Here is a 15,851-nt window from a genome sequence, read left to right as displayed (position 1 = left end):
GACCTGGGGATGGTCATAGAATAATTAAGGTTGGAAAACACCACTGAGATCATCTCATCCAACCATCAATCCATGACCCATACCCACATGTTATATATTATCAGGCAGGTGTACACCACCCTGGTGACTGAATGACCTTGTTCTTCCTCCTCCTTCTAGTGACTGCTCCCAGCTCTCCCCTGAGCCCTCCCATCTCTCCCGTCTTCCCCCCTCCAGAGCCATCCAGCAGCAAGAACGGGGAATGCACCGTCTGCTTTGACAGCGAGGTGGACACGGTGATCTATACCTGTGGACACATGTGCCTCTGCAACACCTGCGGTCTTAAGCTGAAGAAGCAGCTCAACGCCTGCTGCCCCATCTGCCGACGGGTCATCAAAGATGTTATTAAGATTTACCGCCCATAGCGCCCGGCTTGGGCTTGGGAAGGGAGACAGCCGCTAGCAGTAACCATGCCTTTCCGTCCCTGCTTATGGGTTATCGTGCTGGTCAGTTGTAATCAAGTGGCTCGTAATCTGTGTTTCCTTATTTGATTGGTAGGGCACAATTCAGGGATCAAATAGAGCTAAGGATCACATGAGGCCGTGCTGCTGGGCTGCATGCCCGCACAGTGAATTGTGGTAGGGACCTGACCCAGCTGCAGAAGGGAAATTCTCTGTGCCAAGCTCTTTGATCTTCCAGAGGATGAGGCTGATGTGGTCAGGAGGGAACGCTGCCATTTGTTGGGTGCTGCTGGATTGCCCAGACAGCTCTGTGCTGCTGGTGCTGTGGTGGAGCAAAATTAGAACGTGGCCCAGTTGGGGGGGTTTGGAGTGGTCAAAAGTGATCTGAGAATTTAATACCCATCCATTTAAGGGGAACAAGTGAAGGCCAAAATAGTAGCACAACCAAACTGTCATTTGTTTGAGTTCTCAGCAGGCATTTGGGGCATGTGGAGGAGCTGCTTTAGGCTTGACTGCAGCAGCTATTGCTTTTTGTGGCAGAACAGAGCCCAAGTTTCGTTCTGCTCCTCCCAGCATGGGGCAGTTGTGGTCTCATGGGGTCCTGCCTGGCTCATGTCTCTTCCCCCAGTCCCTGTGAGCTCACCTTCTCTCTGGGGACTGTACTATATTTCTGCTGCCTCTCTGGATTTCCCAGCACAGCTCCCACTGCCCACAATACTGGCTGCCAGTGGAGGTTTCAGCCACAAGCAAGAAGTAATTGGGATGAATAGGGTTCAAACGTGGCTTTGCAAGGGGGGTGGGAAGAAAAGCTCTGAGTCTATTAAAAGACTTAAAAGGTAAATGGTTATTAGCTGTGATGTTAGACAGCCATGAGCAGCAGCAATCCAGAGGAGGTGGGAAATGTATGGGCAGGCAGTAGGGCTTTGCAGGGCTTGGTGTCCTCCCTGGTGCTCCCACAGGAGCTCCCCTACCCTCTGTCCTCCTGCAGGCTTCCTCCCTGCTCCTTCTTCCCACACAAGGATGCAAACCAGAGGGTGAGAGAGGGGCTGATGTCATTCTAGCTTGGTGATTGTGTGCCATCAAGTGAGTAAGAAAGGTGCAGTTATCACATTTCAGTCCATAAACAGAAAAGGAACCTATGTGCTGCAGGGCTGCTGAGTACAGAGGGATGCTCATGTCCATCCAGGCCATGGATGTGCTGCTGCCTCTCTGCTGCCACTGCTGATGGCCTGGTCATTAAGCCCAGTGGGGGCTGTGGGGCTGCTGTCCCCCTTGCTGGGGTCAATGAACTGTCCCACATGTGCCTAGCAGGCAGGGCACAGAGAAAACTTTTTTTTTTATTGTTTTAACTTAAAGAGCTGATGAGTGTTTCCATTTAGTGTATAGATGAGAGGCTGCTTCAGAATGGGATCTCTCAGCCACTGTCCTGCTCCATTGACACGAGTGTCTGCTGGTATTGCAGTGCCCTTTTGGGGAACTTAGTACATCCCTGCCTGTACAGCACTGCCTTTGCATAATCCAGCAGCCAGAGCTGTTTTCCAGCAGCTGAAGCATTGCAGTGACCTCAAGGCTGCCTGCCTTTGGATCCCCCACTCTTGCATAGCCTGGCCTTTATAGCTCAAGGCCTAGCTGTAGTCAGTGGGCACAGCACGGAGCTGCTTGGTGACACCTGGCCAGGTGGGCTGCCCACCCTGTGTCCTTGCTGTGCATGGGATGCAATGAGAACTCTTTGCATGAGGAGGAGCTCAAGGAAAGCTGAATTCAGAGCACTGGATGCTGGCTGGGATCACACTGGACTAACAGATGCCAGTGGCTGTCCCCATGCTCCCTGTTGCAGATCTGCCTGCTTTGTTTGGAGCTGGTACCCCACCGCAGTAGTGTGTGTGGCCCATTTGGTTGGCTGACACTTCAGATCTTCAACAAGCAGGGCTGACTGACTGCATGCATGGTTCATTTCTTGGTGCAGCTCTTATATTTAAGCCATCAAGGAGAAACAGCAAACCACTACTGGCAGCCACTGAGCAGGTTGTTTAGGGGTGTTTTTTGCTGCTGCAGTTGTGAGTGATTTCCAGGAGGGCAGCACCCAGTGAGCTCTTGGTTGGGGGGGGGGGGAAAGAGCAGAGCCAGCATCCAGCAGAGTGGGGAATAGGCAGCATTGGGCACATCCACTGTCAGAGAGCAACAGGGATTTTCTGAAGCAGGTGGCAGAGGCCTCTCACAAAGATGTCCAGGATGAGGCAGCCTTGGATAGATTTAATTGTTAGTCCTTGTATTGCTATTTCTTTTTAAACAGTCCTATGATACATGACTTGTACAGAAGATCTGTTTGTGCCTTATAAGGGTGTCTGTGCACTTTTTATCCTTTTTAAAGCGACTTTTAAAATAAAAAGGGGAGAAAATAACCCAGATTCAATGGTAGTTTTATAGAGTTTTGTGTTCACCGAGAAGCCTGCTTTGTATATATTTATATATATGTATATGAAGTTATATATATATATATAAATACAGTAGCAAAATAGTGTTTATTTCCATGGATTTTTCCCCCTTGCTCCTCTTTGTTGATTTTTTTTTCTTAAGAAAGAAACAGCAGAGTGAGGGGAGCCCTTTTCCTGCCCTGAAGGGGGGAAGTTACTTCTGTTTACCTTTATGATTCAGTCCTGTGATCTGCACACCATGCTGAAGCTGACTCAGACATTGGACCTCTGCATTGGGCTTCTCAAGCAACTCATTGGGACTGGAGGGGGGAGGGTGGGGAAGCTGCACTTCTTCATGTCAGTACTCTATAGCGTCGTGATCAGTGCCGTGTGTGTTTTATTTTTGTCCATTTACCTGTTTTACATTAATATAATTTTACTTGTTTATGAAACAAATAAAACTTTGGCAAGTACAGAGGGCTGCCTGGCATTTCAAAAACCATTGAGAACGTGGCAGACCAGTGCAATAATCAACACAGTGCACATTAGGGCTCCTAGATGTCACCACCCTTGCAATGTCCTTATATCTGCATCCTGTTCAGAGCAGTTCCAGTGCAGAGCCAGGGCTGGGAGCAGTGCAGACACACGCCAGTCAGAGACGGGGTCACAAGGGTTGCTTGAAACCAGTCAAGCAGTTTCTTTTTATTTCTTATAAAAACAAAATAAAACAAAACAAAACCCCAAAACCAAATAAAAATTCCAAACCCCAGTGAATTTAAAAAAAAGAAGAAAAAGCAACAACAACAACAACAAAAAAAAACCCCAAACCACAAAACCCAACCCCTAATGGTGAAAGTATAGATACGGCATTTACACAGCTACATCTACCTTCCGCTGCCACCCCCACCCACCCGCCCACAGTAATGTAGATTTATACACGCTTACGTAGTACAGCGAGACATGGACAGAAACACCGGCTTAAAGAGCAAGTGAGACAGAGCTGTGGCCTCCAGCCCCCACCATCAGATCCCCGTGTCCCCCCCCCCCAGCCGGCATGGTCTGTGGGCAAGGAGGGCACTGGGTCCCACTGAGCTGCCCACCTACCCTGGGCCAACCTCCTCTTTCTTACTATGTATTTGGGGGCTCAGCCAGACAGAAGCACAGAGGGCTGGCACACTTGTGTGGCCACCAAATTGGCACCTTTCTCCTGGGGCTGCTGTCCTTTTGCAGACAGAAGAACTGGCCACTGCTGATGCCATACTGAGGATGACACCTCTGCGATGCTGGGAAGCTCTTTGGGAACAAGAGACCGATGCTGTCATGTGCTCGATGAGCCAAATACAGTACTTGTGTCAGCAAAATGAAGCACTACCAGTTCTGAGGCCCAGTCTGGGAGGAAAGCAGAAATAGCCCTCATTTAGAATGGAAGCAACAGAAAGAGCATTGTTCTTGGTGAGGAACAGTGGGATTAGTGAGGTCTATGAAGCAGAGAAAGGAGAGAAATGGGGATATTCAGCAAGGACAGGAGCAAGGATGCACTGTCATGGGACAAGGGCACACTGCTGTCACCCTGCTGTGACTGCCAGCAGCCAGAGGGGACAGGGACACATGCTTGGCAGCTCTGCCTTACCTGAGCCTGGCCCCACTCACTGCCACAGCAAAGGAGTTTTACCAGAGCAGAGACAAGGCAGCATTGCTTCCCAAATGCACCATGCAACTCACACATTGACACCTCTTACTGTGGCTCTGTTGCAGGGTTGGGTTGAAATCCCAGTGAACCTTTGGCTTCTGGTTTCACTGGAATGGTCAGGGCTTCTCAATAGCTACAATAGGGCTGGGATGAACCACCCCATTGGCTTCCCAGTGCAACCCTGCCCAGAGGCACCACCATGTTCCTTCTTCATATAGAAGGTTGTATCTTTAAGTCCACATTCCCAGGGACAAGGGAAGGCAGCAACAGGGGAGTGGGTATTATTCCTCTGGCATGCAGAGTGCCTTCAGCTCCACCAATCTCAAATTAGAAGGAAAACCTTAATTGTTTCCAGCAGCCAAACAATATGGCTGCAGAAGTGCATCTGCAGCACTCGCAATTAGAGTAGAAAGGGCACACAGACTTAGCCAGCCACAAACCCACAGAAGCAAAGGGCATGAAGGTCTTCAAGGGAGAGAAATGTGGTTCTGAGTCTGCAAGAGAAGAAGGTGGCACAAAGGAGAGGCAGCCAAGCAGACCACATTCATTCTCCAGCTGGGACAAACACCACTGCCAGCAGGATCAGGCCCAGCAGACAGCAGTGTCAGCATGGAAATAAAACCGGCTCTGTTTGACCTGGTGCCCCCAAAGCCAACCAACACTCAGGGTGAGCAGAAAGCACCTGGGGACAGGACAAGAGAAAGCTGGGGGTGACAAAGTAGGGAGCACCTGAGCACCAGACATACCTCACAACTGGATGCAATGAGGAGCTGAGCTCCCACATTCTGGATTGCACTTGATAAGATCAGCACCTACTGGAAGACCCACGTGGCTGCTGCCTGCCAGCCCTGGGAAGCTCTGTGGGTCATGGGAACAGGTGGTCCCCTATTAGTCCAACAGGCAGGGCAGACTGTGCCAGAAGAGAAGCAAAGCATCCTTCTTCATTCCCAGGGCTTCTGGGCTCACTCTGGTCCTCTGTGCGTTGCATAGTATTCTTCAGCTACTGAAGCAAAACACTTCTTGTTTGGTTGTAACATGGCAAGGTACAGTCTGCATCGTGCCCTGGGTCAGCAGAGAGGACCTGCCACCTGTACGTGTTTCTTCTTTTTTTTTTTCTTCCCTTCTTATTCTTTTTTCCCACCAGGAGGATGTTTAAGTTAACACTTGTCATCATGGAGTGGGGAGGGACCATGGGACTGTCCCATTGCTTGTGCAGGGGAAAGCAAAGCAGAGCCTGGAGTGCCTCCAGTGTGTGTTCATGTCTGCACATGCATGCAGAGCTATGGGGACACACCATTCTGAGCAACAGTCCCCTCTAGTTGCCACATCTCCTATATGACTCCGCTATACACGTGGACTAAGCAATATGACATACAGCATGACGCCAAGCCTCTGTGAAAAGCACATCTATCCACGAGGCCACATTTCCTTCACTGATACCAAACCAAACTGGCTGATGCTGCTTCTTGAATCCCCTGTACAGGTGGCAAAACCCATCTACCAAGGCTCTCCCCAGCATGGAGAACTGTGCTGGCCCCTGTACTCCAGGCATAGGGCTGCCCTGCCAGGCCGAGAGAACAGAAGCTCAGGGCAGTGGGAGGGAGCCCACAGCTGGGAGAGGGGCATCAGCTGGAATGTATGGGATTTCAATTATTATTATTTTTAAAGCCAGCCTTATGGAAAACTATAAATTAAGATGCTAATTAAATATTCAGGTGGAAGAACAGGGAACCTCCAACCGTGTAAACACAGGACAGGCTATGGCTTCTTCCGCAGGTAGTTAGAAGGGATCCAGCCCTCCCAGCAGGGCCCCCCAGTCAGGACCTTGCAGAACCACCAGCCGCTGCTGTTCTTCTCACGCACTTCAAACAAAGTCCCCTCTCTAAAGCTGTTCGTCTCCTCGTCGCCTTCAAAATCTGCCACTGCCACATAGAGAGCTTCCTTGGAGACATCCGGGTTGGAGAAGGGGGCTGACGTCCTCTCCCTGCCTTCCCCTCTCTCCACTGCTTTGGATATTACCTTTGGGCTGACGCTGCTTTTCACTTTGGCTTCGTCTTGGATGGCGGCAGACAGGAAGGGTCTGGCTTTGGGGGGAACCAACATGGGCCTCCCTGGCAGTGGGGATGCCCTGGCTTCAGGTGCAGAGATGGCAACAGGAGACGTTGTTTTCTTGGGTGGTGGAGGCCGGCGGGGTGGCACAACTGGGCGCTGCGGTGCAGGATCTCGAGCAGCTGGGACAACAGCTGGACCCGGGGGGGATTTGGGAAGGGCTTTGCTCTCCATGCTCAGTCGTTCCTGAAACCTTCCAGAAGCCTCTGGGGCAACTGCAGGGTTACTGCAGGAGCTTTCGCTGGCTGCGGTGTCCTGCTCAGGGGGCTTCTCTGGGCACTTGGCAGGTCTCAGTTTGCTCCGCAGGCTGCAAATGTCCAGTTTGTCATCAGCTGGAGGAGGGTCAGTCCGAGGGGCTGCGGCAGGTTTGGGCTTGATCTGAGGTCTTGACTTCAAGAAGGGGTTCTGAGTGATCGGCTCAGGCTTGTCCTCCATAGGCTCAGCTTTTGGCTTGGTTGGCTTGACAATGGGACGGAGGTTTGGCTTCTTCACCTCCTTGGCCGACACCTTGTGTCCGCATTCCAGCCCCATTTCGTTCTTCAACTGGAAGAGTTTGCCCTTCTCAGGTTTCAGCTCTGGCTTCTTGCTGTCTTTTGGAGCTGCTGACTGCTTCGGGGGGATCATGGGCAAAATCATGCCTGGAGGCTTTGGGGGAGGCCTCTGCCTCTCCAGCAACTCTCCTTCTGACTTAATGATGGACTCCTTCCTGGGTGGCAGGCTGGGCTTCTCCTCCATATCCCGGTCTGAGATCTCCTCATAGCCACAAGTGAAGGCCAGGTCCCCGCTCTCAGTAGCCTCTTTCCCCTTCCAGTCCTTGGTCCTCTTCAAACCACAATCCATGCCATTAGGAGGAGCCTCTGGTAGAGGCCTGCACGGTCCCGTTGCTTCCTCTGTGGCACTGCTTTCTGCTGCAGCATCACCCAGCCGGAGCTGGGCCATCTCACTGGGCAGCGGAGCTAAGAAGTTGGGCCTGGATGCATTGCTGGTTTTCTTGTATTTATCAATAAACGTAGCAGGGGCCCAGCCTTCCTTCTCCTCAATCTGAATGTACCACCAGCCACTCAGGTTCTTCTCGATAACCTGCAGGAGGAAAGGAAACCTCAGTTGTTCACTCATGCACTCTGTGAAAAAGGGGATGCTTGGTATCTCTGAAATAACATCAGAGTGACACACGCATTTGAGGCTTTTGCCTCCCTAACTTGATATCCAAATACCGTATAATCATGTGAAAATCCAGAAAACAATTTTTTTTCAACTGCATGTTCAGCTCAGCATGAAAAACATGACTGGTATCCAAACAGGAGGGAATCCTGCTAAGGGGATGTGTGTGACTGAGGACTGAAATAGCTACAGTCAAGGATGCTACAGCAGACACAGCTGGGATGCTGGGTGCTGGCAGTGGCCACTGTGCGGCACTGTTGGAGCGATCAACCCAATGTCACTGCACTGAACAGCAGCCAGCAGGCTCAGTGTACTCCTGAAATGGGACTGGGACATGGGATGAGCAAAGCAGGGCAACCATAGAAGAAAAATCCCCATAGGAAATGCACAGTGTATGAAAAGCAAACTCACATCTACAACAAGGATTCTGTCTGCAAAACCAGCTATGCCAAGTAAGCAATTCTGGGCTTTTAGTGTTACACCTGACCTAAATAAGAAACAGAATGCCATCTATACCTCCTATAGTATATATACTATATAGTATTGTATAGTTTTACCCCAGGGACTCCAAAGTTCACTCACATTTCTCTCCTGCTGTGGGGTTACCACCCAGAACACTGTGGCACTTTCTGTCTGTGAAGGGAGCTCCTGCCTAGAAGAGCTCCCAGAGCAATGGGAATCAGGAAGTGAAGAGGAACACAGGCAACAGACTCACCTCTACTTTCATTCCTGCCTGGAAACTGATGCCATCAGGGATGGTGGTTTGGAAGTCAGCAATGGTGTAATATTCCTCTTCCACTTGAGGAGGGACAGGAGGCTTAGGCAGGTTCAGACCACGTGGCTATGGAAAGAAAAAACAAAACCCATCAGTATGTTGTACCTTCTGTAGAACCACAATGTGTGCACAGACCAAGAGCCTGCAGAGCAACCAGGTAGCCTGGTAGCAGGAATAGCTGCACTGGTCCAAAGCAGGGACTGACTATCCCAGTATTCTCTCTCCAGTGATGACTTTAACAGTAAGCAGATACTTTAAAAAAAAACAAAGAGAACAAACAAGAATGAGGTATCATATACGATACCTCCCCTCTTCAGGTCTCCAAGCCTCTGGGAGGGCTCAGAATACACTTACTATAGTGAGATCTCGGCGAGGAGGGGGTCTCTGCCTCATCTTCGGTGACTCTGTGAAGGAAGAATTTCAGATGCTGTTGAGGGTCTAACTTTTGGTTCCATAAGATTTTCCAAAAGGGGAGTGAAAAAAGGGAACAGAAAGGCAGCGCCACCTTGAGACCTTCCTGCAGAGCTTTCTGCCTTCTTTTTGTGCTATGGTGCTTGGAAGCATGCAGGAAAGGCTGCACTGACACCCAGTCACCACCAGCATCCTCCCAACCCACCACTTACTGCGGCGGATGTCAGCGTTGGGCAGGGGACGGTTGTCAAACCTCCCATCCCTCTGGCCAGGGAGCCCATCCTTCTCTCGGCTGGTGACGACCTGCTGCCGGGAGATGCCATCCAGATCCAAGGCACAGGAATGAGTGGAGGAGCCAGACCCCAGCTTCTGTGAGAACATCTCTCCATTCCCTTTCTTGAGATAGGAGGCGGGAGCCCAGCCTTCTTGGCCCTGGTACCTGCGGTGACAATGGCAGTGTCACTGCATGGAGCCATAGTACCACCACAAGCCTGCACAGTGGAGCAACCAACCCACTGCACTGCAGCAGCACAGGGCCACCACGTGTCCCAGGGTCAGATCCTAACACAAGCAATGACCTGGGTGAAATGAACTTGCTCAGAATCAGGCTCTGTGTCCCCTGGGCACCTGGAAAGCTGCAGCAATGACTGCAGCCAGAGGGCTGAGGGTTGGGAGCAGCATGAAGCCCAAGTTCCTTTTCATCTCAGCAATGGAACCAGTTCAGGAATGAAATGCACTGGCAGGGGAAGCAAAGGGGAAAACCAGAGGGCTCTGCCGTTAAGATTGATGTACCTGTTTGCTGGATGAAACACAGCCTGGATCCACTCCCTGCTCTACATCTGCACTTTGTAGGAGAAAAACCAGCCCATGACCTGATTGAAAAACCACATCCTTGGAGCTTTCCTGCCATGCTCAAGGGTCTTGCGCCAGCGTCAAAGGTTCTCCTGTTGGCTGAGCTACAGCCACTATGCTCAGATGGCACAGGCTCCTGAGCTTGTAATTGCCTTTAGAGCTCTCGTGGCAGCTCTCCTGCGCTCAAACAGTCAATGGACATTTTTCTGGGCCTCTGCTGCTGCCAATACCACAAGTTCAGCGTAAGGTTAAGAAAATGGTGGCATATGCTCCCACCCTGCTCAAGTCCAGCTGTTTGCATGATCACAGAGAAGCGGAAATGAGCTTCCGGGAGCAAACAAGTATCTGCTTGGGATGACTGGGAGCGTTTGGCCTCAGCACACCCTGTACACAGCAGAACTGGCCCAGAGAATGGCTCTTCTCCACAGGAACCTCCTAACACAGCCAGAGGATCCAGCCTGCCTCCAGGACGCTTGCTGCTTTTCCAATCAGCGAGGCAAGATGTAACATTAATGCCCTTATACCGCTTCCCTTTGTGCTGCTGGGGCATGTGATGCTGTGATGCAGTCCACCTCCTCAGCACAGGAAACCAGGGGATTTTAAAAGATGTTTAACCACAACTACACTTGGCTGAAGCCCTGAATTTCAGTTAACTCTAATACGTAGTGATGGAGAGAAATGAGTTCTGCTATTCTGCCCTCAGATGGTATATGCTTCACATAGCCTGCATCGTCAGTGAAGTGCAAGACACAGGGACAGCACCTGATTTTCCACCAGCCCTCCAGGTTCTTCTGGATCACCACCACCACGGCTCCTTTATCCAGGTTCATTTCATCCTGGTCTCTGGCGGTATATGGGTAAATAACCGTGTACTTCTCCTCTGTTGGAAAGAAAAAGCAGTTTCACAGATACGTTCTACAGAAAGCTGAGCTCTATCAGTGGTTACGTGCTTTCTATGAACTGCAATTCTTATAGGTGCAAACACACGAAGATACACAACCATTTGGAAGAGAAATGTCAGTGAAATGTATGACAAAAGAAACTTGGATGCATTTTGAAATGTAAGCTTTGTGACTTTCATAGAAACACTGACAGCCAGCCTGAGGAGGCACTGAGTGCCCCTTGTTTTCCTTTCTTCCCTGTCATGCATTGCTCAAGCTTTCCATTTCCAGTTGCTTTTTGCCTTTGCTCTCCCATATAGCTACTGCTCCCAAAAACGTAGTCCTCCAGGGCTAGAAAAGACATCCAAACTGGACAGCCAGACCTTTTCTCTTTTACACATACAGTTCTTCCAGTATTAGCCCCTTGTATGGAGGGAAAGCAATTACGACTCTCATCAACACGGAGAGCAGAACTGTAGGAAGATCTCATTCCTCACCCACTTTGTGCAAGTGAATTAGAGCAGAAAACATCCTGTCCCATTCAGCTCAACCAGACAGGCTCTTCTCTTGGTGCCAGATGAGCTACCAACACCAGAGCCATGGCTCACAGCAGGGACTGCTCATGCAGGGTTTAATGCAGCAGTTGCACGAAATCTGCATAAATGTGTTGGGAGAAAGCAGGAACTCCAGCTTGTGTACCCAAAACAAGCCTAAAAATGTTAGAAGGATTAGCTGGCAGAGTAAAGAGTAGAAGACATGAATGCACCTGATAGAAGGTTGAGGAGCATGTACAGCGTCTACCAAGCACTGACACAAGCCAAGTTCATCACATGCAAAGCAATCAAACATGCACGCAACAAGGCTCCAAGCACAAAACAAACACAGCCAAAACACATCTCTACAAAGTCCACCTTGACCCCATCCACTTGTGTACAAGTCCCCAAGAGTCCGACGGCGACCAACATGCCTGGGAAGGGACCAGTATCTCCATGGGACTGGGGAGAGCATGTCAGGGAAGCAGGAGGATAAGAGAGGACATAAGGAGACAGCACTTCAGGTCTAAGAGGAGATAGGGCTGACACCACAGAGTTGCAGAGACTGAACCCACTGGGACCCTGCCAGGGGCCCACCCTATTTTGAGCCCTCCTCCCACCTCTACCTCCCCAAGCAAGGGGCTGAGCAATCTACAGAGTTGCTCTGAGCATACAGTGATCAAAGGGAAGGATGTGTTCTCCAGGAGTGATTTGGATTTACTGTAGACAGTTTTACTGCACAGAAAAGCTGCAACTTTGCTATTCTCACAACACGAGCTCATGTATTCTCTTGCTTTCTGCATGAGATTAGAAGACAGGAATTGTCATAGGACCTTTGCTCCTTCTTCAGCGCTCCCTGGGAGTAAAGGAGATGTGATGGCAGGGCTGGTTATTGCCTGCAGGAGGCGCCTTCAGCTCCTCTAGGAGAACAGAAAAGGCAGCATTTATACTGCAAATATCCACCAGCCTCACTCCTGGTACAGCACTGCATAGGTAGGACTGTTAAGGGCAGATGTAAATGCAGCGCCTGTGCCTTTGTTCCTCCCAGGGCTTTTCTCACTAGGTCAGACAGAACCTTATAGTCCTGAAAGCCACTTGGCACAACAGAGAGAAGCTGGGACAGCTGTCTACAGCCACCTCTTACTTACCTTCATCTGGTTGCATTGAGAGCTCATCCTGGACGCCATCCTGGGCCTCCAGGCAGGTCGCTGGCACCCAGCCTTGCTCCTCTGATGTGCTCACAAACCACCAGCCTGGGAAGAAAAGAGCAGCTGTTCAGCCAAGGGCAGCAACCCAAATCCATATCCCTTCCTACCAACTGTGAGTCTGGGGGGCTCTGCCCCCTCCATGCTGACACAAGAGAGGCTGAGATCACCCCAAAGCAACAGAGCCATGTGTTATCTGAATAGCAATGCAGACAGCAGCGAAGGAGAATTGCAGCTTTATAGTATCTATGTGCATGGTTCCCTCCCCACAGCCACAAAAACCAGGACAGACTCAGAGCTGAATGACTCCAGCCACCTCATTTGCTTTCCTTTTTTTTCCCCCCCTTCATGGTTCATTTTCCCTCAGCATGGGTCAGCAAACCCAGTCTAATTAGCAGAGATGAATACACTGTCTGCAAATCGATAACTGACTCCTGCTGTGCTCTCACCTTCTTTACATTTGTGGAAACAGCAAATTTTAAAAGCTAAGAGCAAATGCAGGATTAAAACGTGAGCTCTCCCAGTGGAAACCTGGCCAGCTCCACAGAGGCCATAGCAATCCTGGGCCACCCTGCGTGCCCAATCAAAATAAATGCATGCTCCTCAGTTATGAGAAGCACAGGCTGTTTGTGTCTTCAGAGGGAAGAATAACAACCAGGCATTATTCTCAGAATCCCACCAGCGAGCCATTTAGAAAGACAACTAGATTGTCAGGGAGGGAAGCAGCAGCTACCTGTATGGAAGGGAAAAAATCAGAGCTGACATCTCATAAATAAATGATTTGCCATACCTGTTCAATTGGCTGTGCTAATAGGTTTCACTTGCTTTAGGGTTCCTCTTATTTTTCTCATTCTCCAAAAGCTGGTGGTTCAATTAATCCTCTTGGGATGGGTTTTCAGGAATTTTAAAATAAATCATTTTTCATAATTTACCTTTAAACTCCCTCAGCAACTTGTATTCACTTCAGAAAATAAACTCCCCTTTTCAATGAACTCCAGAAGGTGGACCCATGACATAACACCTTCCCTCTGCAGAGGGTAAGAGCCTGCTGAAGCCGTAGCAAGCACAGGGCTGGGCTGGGTGCCCCTGTGCCAGGGCTGAGTGCTGTACAGCATTGTCTTCTGGAGGTGGGCAGGAACTGCAGCTTCTTCCATGGTTAGCATCCCCTATCTGCAAAACCAGCCTGCCAGCCCTGGGACTGCCTTTTGGCCAAAGAACCCATCAGCCACATTTCTCAGCACTAAGAAGAATAAAGTTAGAGCGTAAAAGATGGATGACACATAGAGCACAGCAGGTAATCAGACCCTTCCTTTAGAGAGAATCCTTAAGTCCAGTCCATATTCATGCAGAAATCCAGAAGACTGAAGCTTCCTTTACATTCTACCTAAGCTGACCATCCAAGGACATCCCTGTGAGGTGCCCTGAGGCTGTTTCACTTCCTTTCCTATTAAAGGAGACACTGACAGTACAGGATTGCTATTCCTGTCCCTGCTCTGAGGTGCAGAGCAGACTTGCAGCCCTCTGCCAAGCCTGGCTCTCTGTACCTGATTCGTTCTTCTCAATGATATCCACCAATTGGCCCACGCACAAGCTGATCTCGGAGCTCTCCTGCTTCTGGTAGTTGGCCACCACGACATACTGCTCCAGCACCAAGGGATCGACCGAGGCAGAGTCAGCTCCTGCACAGGGGGACAAGAACCCGGCCACGTGCCGAGGTCAGCAGCAGTTCCTGAGAACACCACTCCCGAGCAACTCCGGGACACACCGGGCACCCCAGCGTGAGAGATGTGAGTCAGAGGCTTGGGCAGAGTGAGGAGAGGGACCAACCCAGCAGCCAGGTGAGATGGGTACAGCCAGGTGAGGCCCTGCACTTGCTCCCACCTCCTGCTCACACACATAGAGCCATCCAAGCGAGCCCACCACCATAGGACCAGCACATGGACCTGCTCAGACCAAGCTCAGCACACACAGCCTGCACAGAGTTCTGCTGCTCCTGGCTGAACACCTGCACACCCGGGCAGAAGGGCATCTGCAGGGCACAGCAGCAGCCCCATCACTGCCCTTCTCATGTCTTACTGGTGATCTGCTGTCTCAGCTTTTTATTCCAGTAACGTTGCTCAGCTCCTGCAGAAGATCCCAATTCCATGTCCACTGAGAAGAAATGCCCCATTAGGGGCAGACAGACAGGATACACAGAAAGCAGAGCGTGCCCTGAGCCAGTAAGGGACCTGACACCTGATAGGGATGGAAGCAGCCAGGGAGCCCTGTCTGGCTGTGCCGACCTGGCCAGGCTGAAGGTGGCACTGCAGGCTAAGGTGAGGGACCAGCCGGGCACAGGAAGGCAGCGATCATTTATACCTTCCAAACACGTTTTCATTTAGGAGAGTGCTCTGAATACGGACCCACACCCTTTGCTTGGCATCACTTACCAAGGCATCGCTATAAAAGGGCTTTTAAGTCCAGTCGAACTCTGCCTTAAAAACACACCCTTATGTTCATCTCTGCACACAGCAGAGTTACTCAAGAGCACAGGCAGCACTTGCCCATCTGTCTGCAAAAGCCTCTGAGGAGCAAAAAGGTGTCAGAAGTGCCTGTATTCTTCTCCCTGCTGTCCCAAGCCTCCAGTGCAGCACTCTGCCTTGCAGCTTCACAGCCTGCCAGCTGAGGATACTGTTATATTACCCAACTCTCCCAGGTGCAGTAAAAATTAATTAATATTTGCCAAGTGCTTTGGAAATAGAGCAGTATTAATTATTATAGCACAAGTGACATGGAAGACTCACACTCCTGAGTGTAGCTGTTAAGACAGACTTATTGGGGCTGTGGGGGCCTCCAGTTGTGGATCAGAGGCAGAAATCACTGCTGTTCTCTGAATGCCAGAGCATGGCAGATACATCAGTGACCTCCCAAGCTCAGGAGGGTGCCAGAAGGAAGATAATTCCACATTGCTAGACTACGAGAGGACTCAACGGCTTCCCCATCACCTAAGAGGTCAGAGATCTTTCCTATCATGGAACATATTGCAGGGTACAATCCTACAATGAGCAGAGCAAGAGGGATGAGTACAGATGGACGGGATCTAATTGCAGTGCTGGAACTCTCTGCTCCCTCAGGTCACCACCTCTCAAACTGGTCCTGAGTAAGAATGACCACAACCAAGATTTAAATGAACTATGTCTTTTTTCAGGACAGCCTTGTTAAAGGAAGAAAAGGCAAATTGTCCATGCCCTTCTGCTATAAACAGCTCTCTGCAAAGCTGCAGGTGAGCTGGTCAAGCACAAAGGATCTGTTTACCACTAATGAAAGCTTATGAATGTCATAACCCAGAGGTGGGGCACCAAACAAAAAATAGGCCCCTAAAGGGAGTGGAGAAAGCCAGA

General features: G+C 50.3%; 2 protein-coding genes and 1 long non-coding RNA gene across 10 annotated transcripts in view; 1 reads left to right on the top strand and 2 right to left on the bottom strand.

Moving 5' to 3' along the window:
- NEURL1B (neuralized E3 ubiquitin protein ligase 1B) overlaps positions 1-3,327 on the top strand; it is a 104,043-nt gene extending 100,716 nt beyond the window's left edge. For 2 of the 3 annotated variants that reach the window (XM_015876210.3, XM_015876211.3), the window contains exon 5: positions 160-3,327. In XM_015876210.3, the coding sequence (XP_015731696.2) occupies positions 160-404 (245 nt within the window). In that variant the 3' untranslated portion in view covers positions 405-3,327. The remainder of the gene's footprint in view (positions 1-159) is intronic. The other variant, XM_015876212.3, reaches the window with a different exon arrangement.
- Positions 3,328-4,140: 813 nt separating this feature from the next.
- On the bottom strand, positions 4,141-5,431 carry LOC146757931 (uncharacterized). The gene is made up of 2 exons (XR_014935618.1): positions 5,291-5,431; positions 4,141-4,243 (listed from the first exon to the last, which is right to left on the bottom strand). It is a non-coding gene; the product is annotated as an uncharacterized LOC146757931 (long non-coding RNA).
- A 116-nt stretch (positions 5,432-5,547) lies between these two features.
- The window catches only part of SH3PXD2B (SH3 and PX domains 2B), a 58,167-nt gene continuing 47,863 nt past the window's right edge, over positions 5,548-15,851 (bottom strand). For 2 of the 6 annotated variants that reach the window (XM_015876205.3, XM_015876206.3), the window contains 8 exons: positions 14,016-14,150; positions 12,415-12,519; positions 11,645-11,728; positions 10,615-10,732; positions 9,213-9,439; positions 8,944-8,993; positions 8,530-8,655; positions 5,548-7,733 (listed from right to left, as the gene is read on the bottom strand). In XM_015876205.3, the coding sequence (XP_015731691.2) occupies positions 6,303-7,733; positions 8,530-8,655; positions 8,944-8,993; positions 9,213-9,439; positions 10,615-10,732; positions 11,645-11,728; positions 12,415-12,519; positions 14,016-14,150 (2,276 nt within the window). In that variant the 3' untranslated portion in view covers positions 5,548-6,302. The remainder of the gene's footprint in view (positions 7,734-8,529; positions 8,656-8,943; positions 8,994-9,212; positions 9,440-10,614; positions 10,733-11,644; positions 11,729-12,414; positions 12,520-14,015; positions 14,151-15,851) is intronic. The other 4 variants (XM_015876207.3, XM_015876208.3, XM_015876209.3 and 1 more) reach the window with 3 other exon arrangements.

Source organism: Coturnix japonica, chromosome 18, assembly GCF_054131305.1.
Source record: "Coturnix japonica strain WE chromosome 18, WE-NBRP24, whole genome shotgun sequence".
NCBI lineage: Eukaryota > Metazoa > Chordata > Aves > Galliformes > Phasianidae > Coturnix > Coturnix japonica.
The sequence above is the reverse complement of the archived record's forward strand: the minus strand, read 5'-3'. Positions and strand labels throughout refer to the sequence as shown.